Source organism: Lissotriton helveticus, chromosome 11 (genome assembly GCF_964261635.1).
Source record: "Lissotriton helveticus chromosome 11, aLisHel1.1, whole genome shotgun sequence".
Classification (NCBI taxonomy): Eukaryota; Metazoa; Chordata; class Amphibia; order Caudata; family Salamandridae; genus Lissotriton; species Lissotriton helveticus.
The window spans coordinates 470,544,467-470,562,886 of NC_136072.1; the positions used below are offsets into that span (position 1 = coordinate 470,544,467).

General features: G+C 47.0%; 1 protein-coding gene across 2 annotated transcripts in view; it reads left to right on the top strand.

The window, feature by feature from the left end:
* LOC144792888 (adiponectin-like) overlaps window positions 1-18,420 on the top strand; it is a 43,546-nt gene that overhangs the window by 16,604 nt on the left and 8,522 nt on the right. The window contains exons 2-3 of one of the 2 annotated variants that reach the window (XM_078668093.1): window positions 8,353-8,395; window positions 12,694-12,915. In XM_078668093.1, the coding sequence (XP_078524219.1) occupies window positions 12,702-12,915 (214 nt within the window). In that variant the 5' untranslated portion in view covers window positions 8,353-8,395; window positions 12,694-12,701. The remainder of the gene's footprint in view (window positions 1-8,352; window positions 8,396-12,693; window positions 12,916-18,420) is intronic. The other variant, XM_078668092.1, reaches the window with a different exon arrangement.

The following is an 18,420-nucleotide window of genomic DNA, read 5'->3' on the forward strand; positions in this document are numbered from 1 at the left end:
GTGAGTAGTGAGTGCAGAGTAGTGAGTGCAGAGTAGTGAGTAGTGAGTGCAGAGTAGTGAGTGCAGAGTAGTGAGTAGTGAGTGCAGAGTAGTGAGTGCAGAGTAGTGAGTGCAGAGTAGTGAGTGCAGAGTAGTGAGTGCAGAGTAGTGAGTAGTGAGTGCAGAGTAGTGAGTAGTGAGTGCAGAGTAGTGAGTGCAGAGTGCAGAGTAGTGAGTGCAGAGTGCAGAGTAGTGAGTGCAGAGTAGTGAGTGCAGAGTAGTGAGTGCAGAGTAGTGAGTGCAGAGTAGTGAGTGCAGAGTAGTGAGTAGTGAGTGCAGAGTAGTGAGTAGTGAGTGCAGAGTAGTGAGTAGTGAGTAGTGAGTGCAGAGTAGAGAGTGCAGAGTAGTGAGTAGTGAGTGCAGAGTAGTGAGTAGTGAGTGCAGAGTAGTGAGTGCAGAGTAGTGAGTGCAGAGTGGAGAGTGCAGAGTGGAGAGTGCAGAGTGGAGAGTGCAGAGTGGAGAGTGCAGAGTAGTGAGTAGTGAGTAGTGAGTAGTGAGTAGTGAGTGCAGAGTAGTGAGTAGTGAGTGCAGAGTAGTGAGTGCAGAGTAGTGAGTGCAGAGTAGTGAGTGCAGAGTAGTGAGTGCAGAGTAGTGAGTGCAGAGTAGTGAGTAGTGAGTGCAGAGTAGTGAGTAGTGAGTGCAGAGTAGTGAGTAGTGAGTGCAGAGTAGTGAGTGCAGAGTAGTGAGTGCAGAGTAGTGAGTGCAGAGTAGTGAGTGCAGAGTAGTGAGTAGTGAGTGCAGAGTAGTGAGTAGTGAGTGTAGAGTAGTGAGTAGAGAGTGCAGAGTAGTGAGTAGTGAGTAGTGAGTGCAGAGTAGTGAGTGGTGAGTGCAGAGTAGTGAGTAGTGAGTAGTGAGTGCAGAGTAGTGAGTAGTGAGTAGTGAGTGCAGAGTAGTGAGTGCAGAGTAGTGAGTGCAGACTAGTGAGTGCAGAGTAGTGAGTGCAGAGTAGTGAGTAGTGAGTGCAGAGTAGTGAGTAGTGAGTGCAGAGTAGTGAGTAGTGAGTAGTGAGTGCAGAGTAGTGAGTAGTGAGTAGTGAGTGCAGAGTAGTGAGTGGTGAGTGCAGAGTAGTGAGTAGTGAGTGCAGAGTAGTGAGTAGTGAGTGCAGAGTAGTGAGTAGTGAGTGCAGAGTAGTGAGCAGTGAGTAGTGAGTGCAGAGTAGTGAGTGCAGAGTAGTGAGTGCAGAGTATTGAGTAGTGAGTGCAGAGAAGTGAGTGCAGAGTAGTGAGTGCAGAGTAGTGAGTGCAGAGTGGAGAGTGCAGAGTGGAGAGTGCAGAGTGGAGAGTGCAAAGTAGTGAGTAGTGAGTAGTGAGTGCAGAGTAGTGAGTAGTGAGTAGTGAGTAGTGAGTGCAGAGTAGTGAGCAGTGAGTAGTGAGTGCAGAGTAGTGAGTAGTGAGTGCAGAGTAGTGAGTAGTGAGTGCAGAGTAGTGAGTGCAGAGTAGTGAGTGCAGAGTAGTGAGTGCAGAGTAGTGAGTGCAGAGTAGTAATCAGTGATTAGTGAGTGCAGAGTAGTGAGTAGTGAGTGCAGAGTAGTGAGTGCAGAGTAGTGAGTGGTGAGTGCAGAGTAGTGAGCAGTGAGTAGTGAGTGCAGAGTAGTGAGTGCAGAGTAGTGAGTGCAGAGTAGTGAGTGCAGAGTAGTGAGTGTAGAGTAGTGAGTAGTGAGTGCAGAGTAGTGAGTGCAGAGTAGTGAGTGCAGAGTAGTGAGTGCAGAGTGGAGAGTGCAGAGTGGAGAGTGCAGAGTAGTGAGTAGTGAGTAGTGAGTAGTGAGTGCAGAGTAGTGAGTAGTGAGTAGTGAGTAGTGAGTAGTGAGTGCAGAGTAGTGAGTGCAGAGTAGTGAGTAGTGAGTGCAGAGTAGTGAGTGCAGAGTAGTGAGTGCAGAGTAGTGAGTGCAGAGTAGTAAGCAGTGATTAGTGAGTGCAGAGTAGTGAGTAGTGAGTGCAGAGTAGTGAGTGCAGAGTAGTGAGTGCAGAGTAGTGAGTAGTGAGTGCAGAGTAGTGAGTGGTGAGTGCAGAGTAGTGAGTAGTGAGCAGTGAGTGCAGAGTAGTGAGTAGTGAGTGCAGAGTAGTGAGTAGTGAGTGCAGAGTAGTGAGTGCAGAGTAGGGAGTGCAGAGTAGTGAGTGCAGAGTAGTGAGTGGTGAGTGCAGAGTAGTGAGCAGTGAGTGCAGAGTAGTGAGTGCAGAGTAGTGAGTGCAGAGTAGTGAGTGCAGAGTAGTGAGTAGTGAGTGCAGAGTAGTGAGTAGTGAGTGCAGAGTAGTGAGTAGTGAGTGCAGAGTAGTGAGTGCAGAGTAGTGAGTGGTGAGTGCAGAGTAGTGAGTAGTGAGTGCAGAGTAGTGAGTAGTGAGTGCAGAGTAGTGAGTGGTGAGTGCAGAGTAGTGAGTAGTCAGCAGTGAGTGCAGAGTAGTGAGCAGTGAGTGCAGAGTAGTGAGTGCAGAGTAGGGAGTAGTGAGTGCAGAGTAGGGAGTAGTGAGTGCAGAGTAGGGAGTAGTGAGTGCAGAGTAGTGAGTAGTGAGTGCAGAGTAGTGAGTAGTGAGTGCAGAGTAGTGAGCAGTGAGTAGTGAGTGCAGAGTAGTGAGTAGTGAGTGCAGAGTAGTGAGAAGTGAGTGCAGAGTAGTGAGAAGTGAGTGCAGAGTAGTGAGTAGTGAGTGCAGCATAGAGAGTAGTGAGTGCAGAGTAGTGAGTAGTGAGTGCAGAGTAGTGAGTGCAGAGTAGTGAGTGCAGAGTAGTGAGTAGTGAGTAGTGAGTGCAGAGTAGTGAGTAGTGAGTGCAGAGTAGTGAGTCCAGAGTAGTTAGTGAGTGCAGAGTAGTGAGTAGTGAGTGCAGAGTAGTGAGTAGTGAGTGCAGAGTAGTGAGTGCAGAGTAGTGAGTGCAGAATAGTGAGTAGTGAGTGCAGAGTAGTGAGTGCAGAGTAGTGAGTGCAGAGTGGAGAGTGCAGAGTGGAGAGTGCAGAGTAGTGAGTAGTGAGTAGTGAGTAGTGAGTAGTGAGTGCAGAGTAGTGAGTAGTGAGTAGTGAGTGCAGAGTAGTGAGTGCAGAGTAGTGAGTAGTGAGTGCAGAGTAGTGAGTAGTGAGTGCAGAGTAGTGAGTGCAGAGCAGTGAGTGCAGAGTAGTGAGTGCAGAGTAGTGAGTGCAGAGTAGTGAGTAGTGAGTTTAGAGTAGTGAGTAGTGAGTTTAGAGTAGTGAGTAGTGAGTGCAGAGTACTGAGTAGTGAGTAGTGAGTGCAGAGTAGTGAGTAGTGAGTGCAGAGTAGTGAGTAGTGAGTAGTGAGTGCAGAGTAGTGAGTGCAGAGTAGTGAGTAGTGAGTGCAGAGTAGTGAGTGCAGAGTAGTGAGTGCAGAGTAGTGAGTGCAGAGTAGTAAGCAGTGATTAGTGAGTGCAGAGTAGTGAGTAGTGAGTGCAGAGTAGTGAGTGCAGAGTAGTGAGTGCAGAGTAGTGAGTAGTGAGTGCAGAGTAGTGAGTGGTGAGTGCAGAGTAGTGAGTAGTGAGCAGTGAGTGCAGAGTAGTGAGTAGTGAGTGCAGAGTAGTGAGTAGTGAGTGCAGAGTAGTGAGTGCAGAGTAGGGAGTGCAGAGTAGTGAGTGCAGAGTAGTGAGTGGTGAGTGCAGAGTAGTGAGTGGTGAGTGCAGAGTAGTGAGTAGTGAGTGCAGAGTAGCGAGTAGTGAGGGCAGAGTAGTGAGTAGTGAGTGCAGAGTAGTGAGCAGTGAGTGCAGAGTAGTGAGTGCAGAGTAGTGAGTGCAGAGTAGTGAGTGCAGAGTAGTGAGTAGTGAGTGCAGAGTAGTGAGTAGTGAGTGCAGAGTAGTGAGTAGTGAGTGCAGAGTAGTGAGTGCAGAGTAGTGAGTGGTGAGTGCAGAGTAGTGAGTAGTGAGTGCAGAGTAGTGAGTAGTGAGTGCAGAGTAGTGAGTGGTGAGTGCAGAGTAGTGAGTAGTCAGCAGTGAGTGCAGAGTAGTGAGCAGTGAGTGCAGAGTAGTGAGTGCAGAGTAGGGAGTAGTGAGTGCAGAGTAGGGAGTAGTGAGTGCAGAGTAGGGAGTAGTGAGTGCAGAGTAGTGAGTAGTGAGTGCAGAGTAGTGAGTAGTGAGTGCAGAGTAGTGAGCAGTGAGTAGTGAGTGCAGAGTAGTGAGTAGTGAGTGCAGAGTAGTGAGTGCAGAGTAGTGAGAAGTGAGTGCAGAGTAGTGAGTAGTGAGTGCAGCGTAGAGAGTAGTGAGTAGTGAGTGCAGAGTAGTGAGTAGTGAGTGCAGAGAAGTGAGTGCAGAGTAGTGAGTGCAGATTGGTGAGTGCAGAGTAGTGAGTAGTGAGTAGTGAATGCAGAGTAGTGAGTAGTGAGTGCAGAGTAGTGAGTCCAGAGTAGTTAGTGAGTGCAGAGTAGTGAGTAGTGAGTGCAGAGTAGTGAGTAGTGAGTGCAGAGTAGTGAGTGCAGAGTAGTGACTGCAGAATAGTGAGTAGTGAGTGCAGAGTAGTGAGTGCAGAGTAGTGAGTGCAGAGTGGAGAGTGCAGAGTGGAGAGTGCAGAGTAGTGAGTAGTGAGTAGTGAGTAGTGAGTGCAGAGTAGTGAGTAGTGAGTAGTGAGTGCAGAGTAGTGAGTGCAGAGTAGTGAGTAGTGAGTGCAGAGTAGTGAGTAGTGAGTGCAGAGTAGTGAGTGCAGAGCAGTGAGTGCAGAGTAGTGAGTGCAGAGTAGTGAGTGCAGAGTAGTGAGTAGTGAGTTTAGAGTAGTGAGTAGTGAGTTTAGAGTAGTGAGTAGTGAGTGCAGAGTACTGAGTAGTGAGTAGTGAGTGCAGAGTAGTGAGTAGTGAGTGCAGAGTAGTGAGTGCAGAGTAGTGAGTGCAGAGTAGTGAGTGCAGAGTAGTGAGTAGTGAGTGCAGAGTAGTGAGTGCAGAGTAGTGAGTGCAGAGTAGTGAGTAGTGAGTGCAGAGTAGTGAGTAGTGAGTGCAGAGTAGTGAGTAGTGAGTGCAGAGTAGTGAGTAGCGAGTGCAGAGTAGTGAGTGCAGAGTAGTGAGTAGTGAGTGCAGAGTAGTGAGTAGTGAGTGCAGAGTAGTGAGTAGTGAGTGCAGAGTAGTGAGTAGTGAGTGCAGAGTAGTGAGTAGTGAGTGCAGAGTAGTGAGTGCAGAGTAGTGAGTAGTGAGTGCAGAGTAGTGAGTAGTGAATGCAGAGTAGTGAGTGCATAGTAGTGAGTAGTGAGTGCAGAGTAGTGAGTAGTGAGTGCAGAGTAGTGAGTAGTGAGTGCAGAGTAGTGAGTAGTGAGTAGTGAGTAGTGAGTAGTGAGTGCAGGGTAGTGAGTAGTGAGTAGTGAGTGCAGAGTAGTGAGCAGTGAGTAGTGAGTGCAGAGCAGTGAGTAGTGAGTGCAGAGTAGTGAGTGCAGAGTAGTGAGTAGTGAGTGCAGAGCAGTGAGTAGTGAGTGCAGAGTAGTGAGTAGTGAGTGCAGAGTAGTGAGTAGTGAGTGCAGAGTAGTGAGTAGTGAGTGCAGAGTAGTGAGTGCAGAGTAGTGAGTAGTGAGTGCAGAGTAGTGAGTGCAGAGTAGTGAGTAGTGAGTGCAGAGTAGTGAGTTGCGAGTGCAGAGTAGTGATTGCAGAGTAGTGAGTGCAGAGTAGTGAGTAGTGAGTGCAGAGTAGTGAGTAGTGAGTGCAGAGTAGTGAGTAGTGAGTGCAGAGTAGTGAGTGCAGAGTAGTGAGTAGTGAGTGCAGAGTAGTGAGTAGTGAGTGCAGAGTAGTGAGTAGTGAGTGCAGAGTAGTGAGTAGTGAGTAGTGAGTGGTGAGTAGTGAGTAGTGAGTGCAGAGTAGTGAGTAGTGAGTGCAGAGTAGTGAGTAGTGAGTGCAGAGTAGTGAGTAGTGAGTAGTGAGTGCAGAGTAGTGAGCAGTGAGTAGTGAGTAGTGAGTGCAGAGTAGTGAGTGCAGAGTAGTGAGTAGTGAGTGCAGAGTAGTGAGTAGTGAGTGCAGAGTAGTGAGTAGTGAGTGCAGAGTAGTGAGTAGTGAGTGCAGAGTAGTGAGTAGTGAGTGCAGAGTAGTGAGTAGTGAGTGCAGAGTAGCGAGTGCAGAGTAGTGAGTAGTGAGTGCAGAGTAGTGAGTAGTGAGTGCAGAGTAGTGAGTAGTGAGTGCAGAGTAGTGAGTGCAGAGTAGTGAGTGCAGAGTAGTGAGTAGTGAGTGCAGAGTAGTGAGTAGTGAGTAGTGAGTGCAGAGTAGTGAGTAGTGAGTGCAGAGTAGTCAGTAGTGAGTGCAGAGTAGTGAGTAGTGAGTGCAGAGTAGTGAGTGCAGAGTAGTGAGTAGTGAGTGCAGAGTAGTGAGTAGTGAGTAGTGAGTGCAGAGTAGTGAGTGGAGAGTAGTGAGTAGTGAGTGCAGAGTAGTGAGTAGTTAGTGCAGAGTAGTGAGTAGTGAGTGCAGAGTAGTGAGTAGTGAATGCAGAGTAGTGAGTAGTGAGTGCAGAGTAGTGAGTGCAGAGTAGTGAGTAGTGAGTAGTGAGTGCAGAGTAGTGAGTGCCGAGTAGTGAGTGCAGAGTAGTGATTGCAGAGTAGTGAGTGCAGAGTAGTGAGTGCAGAGTAGTGAGTGCAGAGTAGTGAGTGCAGGTGCAGAGTGAGTGTGCAGAGCAGTGAGTGCAGGTGCAGAGCAGTGAGTGCAGGTGCTCAGTGAGTGCAGGTGCAGAGCAGTGAGTGCAGGTGCAGACTAGTGAGTGCAGGTGCAGAGCGGTGTGTGCTGTTGAGTGCAGAGTGCTGTTTATTGGCAATGTAAATGATAATGCCATTTATTTATGATTTAAAGAAAAAAAAAGAAATGTCATGAGCAATGCCAATAGCTCTACCTTTAATGATGCCGAGACCATTGCATTGTAAATGCTTGTTTCTCTTTCGATGTGTGCTGCATTGTGCGGCACACATAGAAAGAGAAAAACACCTCTTGTGAATGTTTTTGTGCAGGAAGCTGTCCCTCAGTATGTAACTTTGGATAAAAATAGGACATGTCAGTTGTATTTTGAATTGTACTTTTGATTTTCTTGAAATTTCGGTCAAATTCAGATGACAACTGGATGGGAATATTCTTCTATGTCAACTTTCTTAATAGGACACTCTCCATGGCAAAGTTACAAATGTATCTGGAAATAGCTGGCCATGCATAAGAAGGATTGCAGCATGGTTACATCTTGTGGGGGACAAGTGGACGACAATGCTTGTATTTTTTCTGGGTCAGGAGTCATTCCCCCTTCAGGGAAAATATGCCCAAAGAATTTGAGTTTGCTTTTGTGAAACTCACAGTTTTCTGAATGTAAAATGAGACCTGCATCAGCGAGCAGACGGCATACGTGTGTAAGAGTGTTGTCATGCTCCTTTCAAGTGATCCCAAACACTAATATATAATCTCTGTAGTTAAAAGCATGTGTACACAACAGGATGATAGATGAAGTGCTGAAACTTTTCAACCACTCACACCCAGTCAAGAGATCTGGGTTTAATCCATCGTGCTATTCAAAATGTGGCACAATTATGGCAAGGCATGACAGTGCCTAATTGAGCCGGTTGTCGCAGCTAGGGCCTACTGGCACTCATTTTTGGTGGCAAGCACTTTTAGTTCCTCAACGGACATTGACCCAGAACAAAAGAGAGAAAAAAATATACAAGAGGGAAAAAGGAGGACGTGAAAAGTGGAAAAACTGCGACCAAGAAAGAAACAGTTCAAAAAGAACCTGAAAGAGTGAGATATAGGGCTGGGAGTGCCTGGTGGTGGATGAAAGAGGCATGAGGTGGACTCAAGACCCTGGTGCCTTGGTATTGGGCACCCCTGACATAGATAGTGCGGGCTGCTGGCTTCTGAACAAAACGTTGTGCCCTGCCACTTATTCTTTACAAATGAAGCACTGGTGTGGCAATATGAAACAGCAGGCTTTATAGAACGGAATTTGCTCTGAAATGGTTGTAAAGCGTGAGATCAGGACACATTATATGCAAGGAAATATCGAAAATTGCAATAAAATGTTTTGAAATGTAAACACGATGAAAGATACTCCTTTTTTCAATCTTGAACTGAATAAAGTCGGCATCTTCTAATTTCCTAATTAAACTAGTGATCACACATTAGTCATTTTAACCAACTAAACATTCTAGCCAGTTGTATCGAATGCTTTAAATGGAAATACTTTTTGTAATGGGAGAAAACCAGTAGCTACCATCAGAAATGTCACTCAATATAAAACATTGGCCGTACCAAACTATTCATTTTAGTTTGCAATTGCAGCACCTTTAGTAGTCTGAAGAACGACTGTATAGATGTTATAAATATTCTCATGTTACGCCTGTGGAGGTGCTTCGTAAATTAGAATTAATGATTTGTACATTTTGTGTTGTTTCAGATAGGGGGTTCCGAATCAAATCCCTTCTCTAGTTCTTCTGAAGGTATGAATGAGTGACACTGCATGGAAAATGTCTATTTATGGTTAACAAGCAGCCCGTCCCGACATTGTCCGTGTATGAATTGCTGGCGGCCAGTAGTATATTGTTTTGTAGGATTTCGTTTTGATAGCATTTCTTATCTGTGACAGGCCTGTGAAACGCTCCGATTCACAGTGCACTGCTGATGCACTTAAGAGTGCACGTTCAGTAGTGTGTGAACTCGAGTTTCCCTACTTTATTTTTCCTTGCAATATTATATAGCGCGAACTCGACAACATGGCATGAGCACAATTTACATTACAGAAGAACACATTCATTTGTGGTAGGCACGGGGAGACAAAGCGATTTGCCTGGAATCACAGGATGTTGAGCTGATGCCTAGATTCGAACGTAGCTCCCCAGCTCTAAAGTTCGCAATTCTAGAACTTGTGGCGGGAGGTGTGTCTAAAAGTGTATGTCAGTGCTGGCCATCAATGAGAGGGACCCGTGCATTTTTCAAATCGGTGGTGAAAAAATATGAGTATGTTGCTGGAGATGTACTTTCATTACGAAAGTACCATGACTCCGCAATGCCATTATAACATATGACATTACATATTATATGCTTTTACTATGCATACATTTACAACGAAATTCGTTGTAAATGCATGAATGGTAAAAGCATGTTTTTTTTTTAATGTTTGGATAAGGTAAGTATGGGTATAGGGGTATATGTTTTGGGGTACTGAGGTATATGTTTTGGGGTGTTTGGGTATTTTAAGGGTTCAGATATAGTTTTGGGTTATGGGGTACAGGGGTATTTTAGGGTTTAGGGATTGGTATGGGTTTTGGGGTACAGGGGTATGTTTAGGGTTCAGGGCTAGGTTTGGGTTTTGGGGTATAGGGGTATTTTTAGGGATCAGGGGTAGGTTTGGGTTTTGGGGTACAGGGGTATTTATGGGGTTCAGGGCTAGGTTTGGGTTTTGGGGTACAGGGGTATTTTTAGGGTTCAGGGCTAGGTTTGGGTTTTGGAGTATAGGGGTATTTTTAGGGTTCAGGGGTGGGTTTGGGGTACAGGGGTATTTTAAGGGTTCAGGGCTAGGTTTGGGTTTTGGGGTACAGGGGTATTTTTAGGGTTCAGGGGTGTGTTTGGGTTTTGGGGTACAGGGGTATTTTAAGGGTTCAGGGCTAGGTTTGGGTTTTGCGGTACAGGGGTATTTTAGGGTTCAGGGGTAGGTTTGGGTTTTGGGGTACAGGGGTATTTTTAGGGTTCAGGTCTAGGTTTGGGTTTTGGGGTACAGGGGTATTTTTAGGGTTCAGGGGTAGGTTTGGGTTTTGAGGTACAGGGGTATTTATAGGGTTCAGGGCTAGGTTTGGGTTTTGGGGTACAGGGTATATATATATAGGGTTAAGATGGGTTAGTGTTTAAGGGTGTTGGGGTATTTTAAGGAGTAAGGGTGGGTTATGATTATGGGGTGCAGGGGTATTTAAAGGGAACAGGGTGGACACCCGGAGCTGGAATGTACAGAACCTGGGAAGAAAAAACAATGAAATATTGGGCACAACGCTCGCTTTTTTTACCCCGTAATCCTGCGCCCCGCACACGCCCACGCCTCCAGCACACGCCCACAGCACACGATATGAGACATGGCATGAAGGGCAGAACGTACCACACGCCCCCAGCGTTTGTCATGCCCCCAGCACACGCCAACAGCACAACGCAGACACGCCCACAAGGGACTACTTTGAGGGATTGGTATGGGTTTTGGGGTACAGGGGTATGTTTAGGGTTCAGGGCTAGGTTTGGGTTTTGGGGTATAGGGGTATTTTTAGGGATATGGGGTAGGTTTGGGTTTTGGGGTACAGGGGTATTTATAGGGTTCAGGGCTAGGTTTGGGTTTTGGGGTACAGGGGTATTTTTAGGGTTCAGGGCTAGGTTTGGGTTATGGGGTATAGGGGTATTTTTAGGGTTCAGGGTTAGGTTTGGGGTACAGGGGTATTTTAAGGGTTCAGGGCTAGGTTTGGGTTTTGGGATACAGGGGTATTTTTAGGGTTCAGGGCTAGGTTTGGGTTTTGGGGTACAGGGGTATTTTTAGGGTTCAGGGGTAGGTTTGGGTTTTGGGGTACAGGGGTATTTTAAGGGTTCAGGGCTAGGTTTGGGTTTTGCGGTACAGGGGTATTTTAGGGTTCAGGGGTAGGTTTGGGTTTTGGGGTACAGGGGTATTTTAAGGGTTCAGGGCTAGGTTTGGGTTTTGCGGTACAGTGGTATTTTAGGGTTCAGGGGTAGGTTTGGGTTTTGGGGTACAGGGGTATTTTTAGGGTTCAGGTCTAGGTTTGGGTTTTGGGGTACAGGGGTATTTTTAGGGTTCAGGGGTAGGTTTGGGTTTTGAGGTACAGGGGTATTTATAGGGTTCAGGGCTAGGTTTGGGTTTTGGGGTACAGGGTATATATATATAGGGTTAAGATGGGTTAGTGTTTAAGGGTGTTGGGGTATTTTAAGGAGTAAGGGTGGGTTATGATTATGGGGTGCAGGGGTATTTAAAGGGAGCAGGGTGGACACCCGGAGCTGGAATGTACAGAACCTGGGGAAAAAAAACAATGAAATATTGGCGCTCGCTTTTTTTTCCCCGTAATCCCGCGCCCCGCACACGCCCACGCCTCCAGCACACGATATGAGACATGGCATGAAGGGCAGAACGTACCACACGCCCCCAGCGTTTGTCATGCCCCCAGCACACGCCCACAGCACAATGCAGACACGCCCACAAGGGACTACTTTGCTGGCACGGTTCTTTTACCTTTTAAATGTATATGGTGGGCGTCTGCATAGCCTATGTCCTTCTGCTGCAACTGCCCTTTCCAACGCTGTATTGGGTGTTGCGATTGGTGCTGTGGTTCCTGAGATTACCCGCCTCAAAGGTTTGGACTCTCTCTTTATTATATTAGTATAGATAGCTGACAGTAGCAAGTGCCATTGGGTGTCGTACAGTGATTTAAGTGCGCAAGGGCCTACCAGTGCTGAGCCCTTTCGAATCCAAAAGACTGACATTGAGTGAGGGCCCTAAGGGTCCTTTTATTTTTGCCTTCGCCAGCTGCAACAAAAAACCTTTCCTTGTGTGCCTGCAGTAGCGGCTGGCAGGGAACAATAGTGGAGGGGTGGAGGGGGAAGGTGTGGGGGATACAAAATGAAACAAAAAAAACGTACCTCCTCTCCACTTCCTCCGATATCCCTCGTCGCTTCTCCTTGGCCGGAAACAGGAAACACGTAAGGTCCCTGCCCATAGCCAATCATGACTCTGCAATGCAACGTTGTGGTTGGTCCAAGCGCAGTGATTCGGTGCTCAGACAGGGAATAGGTGCCTGGGTAAGTTCCTCACCAGGCTGTGCATTACAACCTGGTGGGAAGCATGCAAATTGAGCATGACTGTTTGGCCAATCCAAGATGGCCAGCCAAGCAGTCATGCTCACTTGGAGAGTGAAAACCACTCCTACCCCCTGTGCCGCCCAGCCCTACTCAGCTCCGAACCTACGAAAAATAAAAAGATAATAACTACATTATTATTATTTTATGTTTCCTGCTCTGAGAGCAGTGGGGCGACGCTCCTACACCTTAGTGGAGGAGCCACCCCAGTGTGCCTAACCCGCCAAAACTGCAACGCAACAAGGCCTGAAGTCCCTTTGTGACACGAGGGACCAAGCAATGTGGCGTGTACTATTGTCTGCTATTGTTGTCCCAGGGTCTAAGATACAACTTCATTGAAATTCAATAAATAAGTTATTACCTTTTACTTTACAAATTAATTATGTTGTTATGGTCCTGGATTGTGGTGCTACATAAACTTTAAAATAAATATCCTGTTGCCTGCTGTTTTCCTTAATTTTTTGCCCACTGTATTTATTAATTAGTCAAACTTAGTATTCTGTATCACAGGTATAAGGTTGTAATAATTATTTACAAAGCCAAAACCTTTTGTAAAAGTTTTTTTGATATTCATCTTATACTTCATCCATTTTAGAGCCTGCACACCCCTTTTTTGATCTCACTTAAAGCACTGGTGCCCTAATGGCCAGTAAATTGCGACTCTGTTTGGTGTATGTTCAGAGGTATGTCTTAATGTTTGCTGATATACTTCATGTAACATTAATGGTTGCCTACATGTTCCTTTTTTACCAGAAGCGCAATAATGACGTCCCACAAGGGGTGGGCAGTACGCCACTCGCCTTCCACCCTCATGCTTCACTGCACAATAATTAAATATGAGTCAACAATGTAGCATCAGCAATATAACTCATTTATCTACATAATGTCATGTCATTCTCAGGATTCAGCATGAAGGTTTTGGTGAGCCTCGTGGTGTGTCTGGTCCTCACTTTGAAGCTATGCCAAGCACAGAGGGATTCCGAAACATCAGAGCCCCAAGGTCCAAGAGCTTCGTGTGCCAACTGGATGGGAGGACTGCCCGGCTACCCTGGCCACAATGGTGTTCCGGGAAGGGACGGCAGAGATGGGAAGGACGGCGACAAGGGGGAGAGTGGAGCTCAAGGTACATTTATTTCATGGCTTTGTAAAGTGTGCACTATGAGCCGGCTTCGAAAAGTCCGCATGGATAATAATGCAGAGAGGGACCTCTAGGACTGGGGTGATGTGCTGGACAGGTTGGGTGGACATGATGCATTACCTGGAGATGGTTCCACATCCAGCACATCGGAGGGAGATGATACGCCCCCGATGCGATAGACGATATTGAGGCTGGACTACCTGGGCTGCTGAAACCCCCACTGCCACATTTGTCTGCCTCTCCTGGAGTTGGTGGGTCCATCTAGGAACCACAAATAGTTTGGCTACTTGTGACATTCCCTCATTTGGTGATTGTTTGTGTGTGAGTGTTTGCTGTTGGTTCCATCCATTAGTTCTCCGCCCCCACTTGGGAATTCTGTCCTCACTCCCGTTACTCTGGCAACGTGAGAATACTTAATAATGCAATGCTGCACTGATTTGTTTTGTGATGTTTTGGAAATCTGAATAAATACTTTAAAAAAAAACTCTACAAAAAAGTGCTCAGTGTTAACCAGGACCTAATTTGTGTTGGGAACCGCAGGTGGTGGGCCCCAGCAATCATTTCGGCGAGCAGGATTTATTTTGCATCATCAGACTTTGACCCAGAGCAATGGAGAGAAAGGAAAAACGGAGGGAAAAGAAAACAGGGAAGAAGTGGAAAGAGAAAAAAGGGGCAATGGGAGAAAGCAGAGATGAAAAAGAGTGAGATAAAGAGGCAGGAATAGTAGGGTGGTATGCGTAAGGCTCATGAGGTAAATCAAGACTTAGTGGACTCTTCCAAACAACTCCGTCCTCCTGGAAACAACACCAGTGTGCCTTCAACCTCTCCCAATTCCCTACAATCTGCAAAACAATCAAGTTGTAAACCAGGATAATAGTTTTTGGCATGAGGAAATGTAGAATGTCATGGTCTTCGGCATCGGGGTCTCCAGAAACATTGTGAATGTCTAGAGACTATTGGTTCATGATTCACTCAACGCCAAAGTAAAGTGTACCACAGCACACAAGGACGCCATCCGCAACCACCGCCACGTCATCAGGGCGGCCAAGAGGACCTCCTTCAAAGACCGCATCGACAACAACGCACACAATAGCAAGGAGCTCTTCAACCTCGTCAAGGAACTCTCCAACCCCAGCTCCAACACCAACAACATCCCGCCGTCCCGCACCATGTCTTCAACAGAGCAAGCAGCTCCATTGCACCCCACCTGCGCAACGTCATCAATCTCTCCCTTGAGACGGCAACCTTCCCAGAGATCTGGAAACATGCCGAGATCAACGCCCTACTCAAAAAACCTAAGGCAGACCCAAGAGACCTCAAGAATATCCGGCCCATCTCTCTGCTCCCCTTCCCGGCCAAGGTCATCGAGAAAACAGTCAACAGACATCTAACCCGATACCTTGAAGAAAACAGAATCCTGGACCCTTCCCAGTCAGGGTTCCTCAGCAACCACAGCACGAGACTGCACTCATCGCCGCCACCGATGACATCAGGACCCTGCTGGAAAATGGCGAGACCACAGCACTCATCCTCCTAGATCTCTCTGTCGCCATCGACACCGTCTGCCATCGCACAGTACGCACACTCCTCCACGCCGCAGGGATCCAAGACAAGGCTCTGGATTGGACCACCTCCTTCCTCTCTGGCAGAACCCAGAGCGTCTGCCTCCCCCCATTCCATTCCAAAGCCTCCGATACCATCTGCGGCATACCCCAGGGATCCTCCCTCAGCCCGACGCTGTTCAACATTTACATGGCCCCGCTCGCACACATAGCCGACAGCACGACCTCAACATAATCTCCTACGCCGACGACACTCAGCTGATCCTCTCCCTCACCAAGGACCCCATCCCCACCAAAGCCAACCTCCACGAAGGAATGAAGGCTGTCGCCGACTGGATGAAGACCAGCCGTCTGAAGCTGAACTCGGACAAGACGGAGGTCCTCATCCTCGGCTCCAACCCTTCAGCCTGGGACGACTCCTGGTAGCCAACGGCACTTGAGGCAGCCCCAACACCCACCGACCATGCACGCAACCTGGGAATCATCCTCAACTCAACGCTCTCAATGACCAAGCAAGTCAACACAGTCTCCTCCTCCTGCTTCAACACCCTCCGCATGCTCCGCAAGATCTACAGATGGATCCCGACAGATACAAGAAAGACAGTCACCCAGGCCCTCGTCAGCAGAAGACTCGACTACGGAAACGCCCTCTACGCGGGAGCCCCGACCAAGCTCATCAAACGACTACAACGCATCCAAAATGCCTTGGCGCGACTGATCCTCGGTGTACCACGCCACGGCCACATCACCCCCACCTGAGAAACCTGCACTGGCTTCCCGTCAACAAGAGGATATCCTTCAAGCTCCTCACCCACGCACACAAGGCACTCCACAAGACCGGCCCAGCGTAGCTCAACAGACAGCTCTCCTTCTACATCCCCAACCGCCAGCTACGCTCCACCGACCTCTCACTCACCACCGTCCCGCGCATCCAAAGAACAACCACCGGTGGGAGATCCTTCTCCCACCTCGCCGCCAAGACATGGAACACCCTCCCACTGAGCATACGACAGACCTAAGACCTGCTGACCTTCAGGAGGATACTCAAGACCTGGCTGTTCGATCAGTAGAACCCCCCCCCCACCGCCTTGAGACCCTCGCAGGTATGTAGTGCGCTTTACAAATGATTGATTGATTGATTGAAATCTCAGTCCCATATGTGATAGATTTCCTACTGTTGCTCCATATATAGGTTCTTCCTATGTAGAATTGTAACCACCGAGGTATTTAACCGAACCTTTAATGATAATGTAAGAGCCCCATTTTTGTGATTTAGGTTATTGTAATTGAACCTCTTGGTCATATAAATGTATAATCCTACACAGTGTGTGAAAATTGAACAGAAATCTGTTCAATTCACACATGATCTACATTGAGAGGGCTGCACTCTTGAATTCTCACCAAATGTGTTCTTCCTGATATTAAGATGATATGATGTCTGTTTCAGGAGGAAAACATTGGTTTGATGCATCAACAAAACAGATTTGTGCAGCAGTCAATAAATTGTCAAGGATATGCAATTTTTTTTAAACTAAATCAGTTAAATTAGCGAGCCTGGTATGTAATTGTTAAGTAATAGAGAATTTTATTTTAATATTGTTTAAGGTAAATTGACAAATATCGATTGGTAAATGTTATCCTGTAAACAATAATTGAAAAAGAAATGCATTTAAAGAATGGTGGTATGGTGATTAGCCATTCTTTTAGATTCTATATTTTAAGTCCAGCACACCATATTCTATTGGATAGCTTTCATGTAGTTTACAATAAATACATTGGTGCTGGTTAAAAGATCACTATTTGTCTAGCATTATCAAACTCTCTGCTGGGCTTGGTAAGACTTGCATCAGCTACCTATGATGTCTTAGGGAGATAGAAGAGGCGTCCTCCGGTGGTCTACATAACACTTCCAGCTGCAAACTATGGCATCTTAAGGAGATAGAAGGTGAGCCCTCTAGCGGGCTATATAACACATGTAGCAGCAACCTACGACATCTTAGAGAGCCAAAAGTTGAGCCCTTTCAGTGTAAAATTATCCATAAAGCAGCGGCGGCCGGCACAGAGCGGGGGTGGTAGGGCGGGGTGAAAAAAAAGAAGAAAAAAAAAAAGCTTACCTCCTCGCCGCTTCTCTCTTCCATCGTCCTTATCGTCCTTCCTCCTACCCAAACAGGAAGCACACCCAGGCTCCCCTAAGTTAATCACAATGCTGCAATGCTGTGTTGTGATTGGTCTGAGCGCCGTGGTTTGGCAGTGGGAACTTTGGCATGTTCTCCACCCAGGCTGGGTGGAGAACATGCAATGTGTGCAAGAATGTTTGGCCGTCCCGAAACAGCCGGCCAAACATTCATGCGCAATTAAAGAGTGTGCTCACTACTCCCCCTGCTCCTTTGTCATTGAAGCAGCACTGCCCACAGTGCAAATCTGCAGCAGCAGGACAAATTAAAATGATAAGAACATCAAGTTATTATCATTTTGTTTTTCCTTTTTCACTGCTGCAAAACAGTGGGGCGTCGCTCCTCCGCCTTAATGGAGTAGCCATCACTGCCTTAGAGTGAGGGATTTTAAGGAGTATTTTATCCATCTCTCACACTGTGCCACCAACAGGACATGACTAACAAAAACATTACTGATGGTCAATTACAGAGTAGCTCACCACTAAAACACAGCACTCTTTTCAGCATAATGTTTGTCTTGGCTCCCCAGGATAATAGTGGATGCTCCTCCTGGTCAGAGCCTGCATCCCATTCCTGAGATCAAGTCCAGACTGCTGGATGGCCCATCCCACAGTTTGAAGACCTCTGTTTTAGAAAGATGAAAGGTGATTCCCCTGTTGGGTTGCTTAACACTCACAACATCATCAGAAGGTGAGCCCCCGTCGGGCGACGCAACCCTCGCAGCAGCAAGCTCCATCATCTTAGTAAGCTAGAAGTTGAGGCTCAGGTGGGCTAAAAAACACTTGAAGCAGTAAGATACGCCGTAGTAGGGAGATAATATGAGAGCTCTCTGATGGGATACTTAAAACTTAAACCAACAACTCTTTTCATCTTAAGGAGATGGACCTTGGGGCCCTACTGATCAACCTCCTGCAATGGATCAGGAACACATTCTGACACTTAGGGGTGCAAATATAGCATTGTAGTACATTCGCTGTAACACAACATATTTAGAGCACGAGGCTCTGAAATTTTAATTTAATTTGTATCTATGAATTCTATTATTTCTGCTGTTGTTCACTCACAGTAGTAGCCTGTGCCATCTTTGGGATATAAAAGGGAAGCCTACGTTGGGCTCAGTAACACTCACAGCAGCAACCTATGATGTCATAGAGAGACAAAAGGTGAGCCTTCCAGTGAACCATGTAACACTCACAGCAGCAACCTATGTCATCTTAGCGATATAGAAAAAGAGCTCGCTGATGGGCTACGTAACAGTCGCAGCAACAGCCCTTCTCATGTGTGGGAGGTGGAATTTGGGAGCTTAGTGAACTTCCGCCCACAACGGGCCAGGAACACATTCTGGCCCTTTGGGGTGCAGGTATCAATGTAGTAGACTCAGTGTAACACAAAATATTTAGAGCTCTAAGACTGAAAATGTATTGGTCATCGGTACAATTGCGCCAGTGAATATGGTACCATTGCCATGAAGTTTCTTCTTTTTTCAGACTATACCAATGTCACAGAAATGGCTAAAACTTCCCAACTCTTTTTTTGAAAAAACGACCAGAATAGAGTAAATGCTGTTAGAAATGGGATTTCTGGTTGGCTAGGGCATGCACCTAAGCAAGGCAGAAACCACCACTCTAGTCAGGGCAAGGGAGTTAAACGCTGAAGATAACCCCTGCTCACCCCCTTGGTAGCTTGGTATGAGCAGTCGGGCTTCTCCCAGAGGCAATGTGTAAAGCTTTTGTGCAACACACACGCACAGCAGC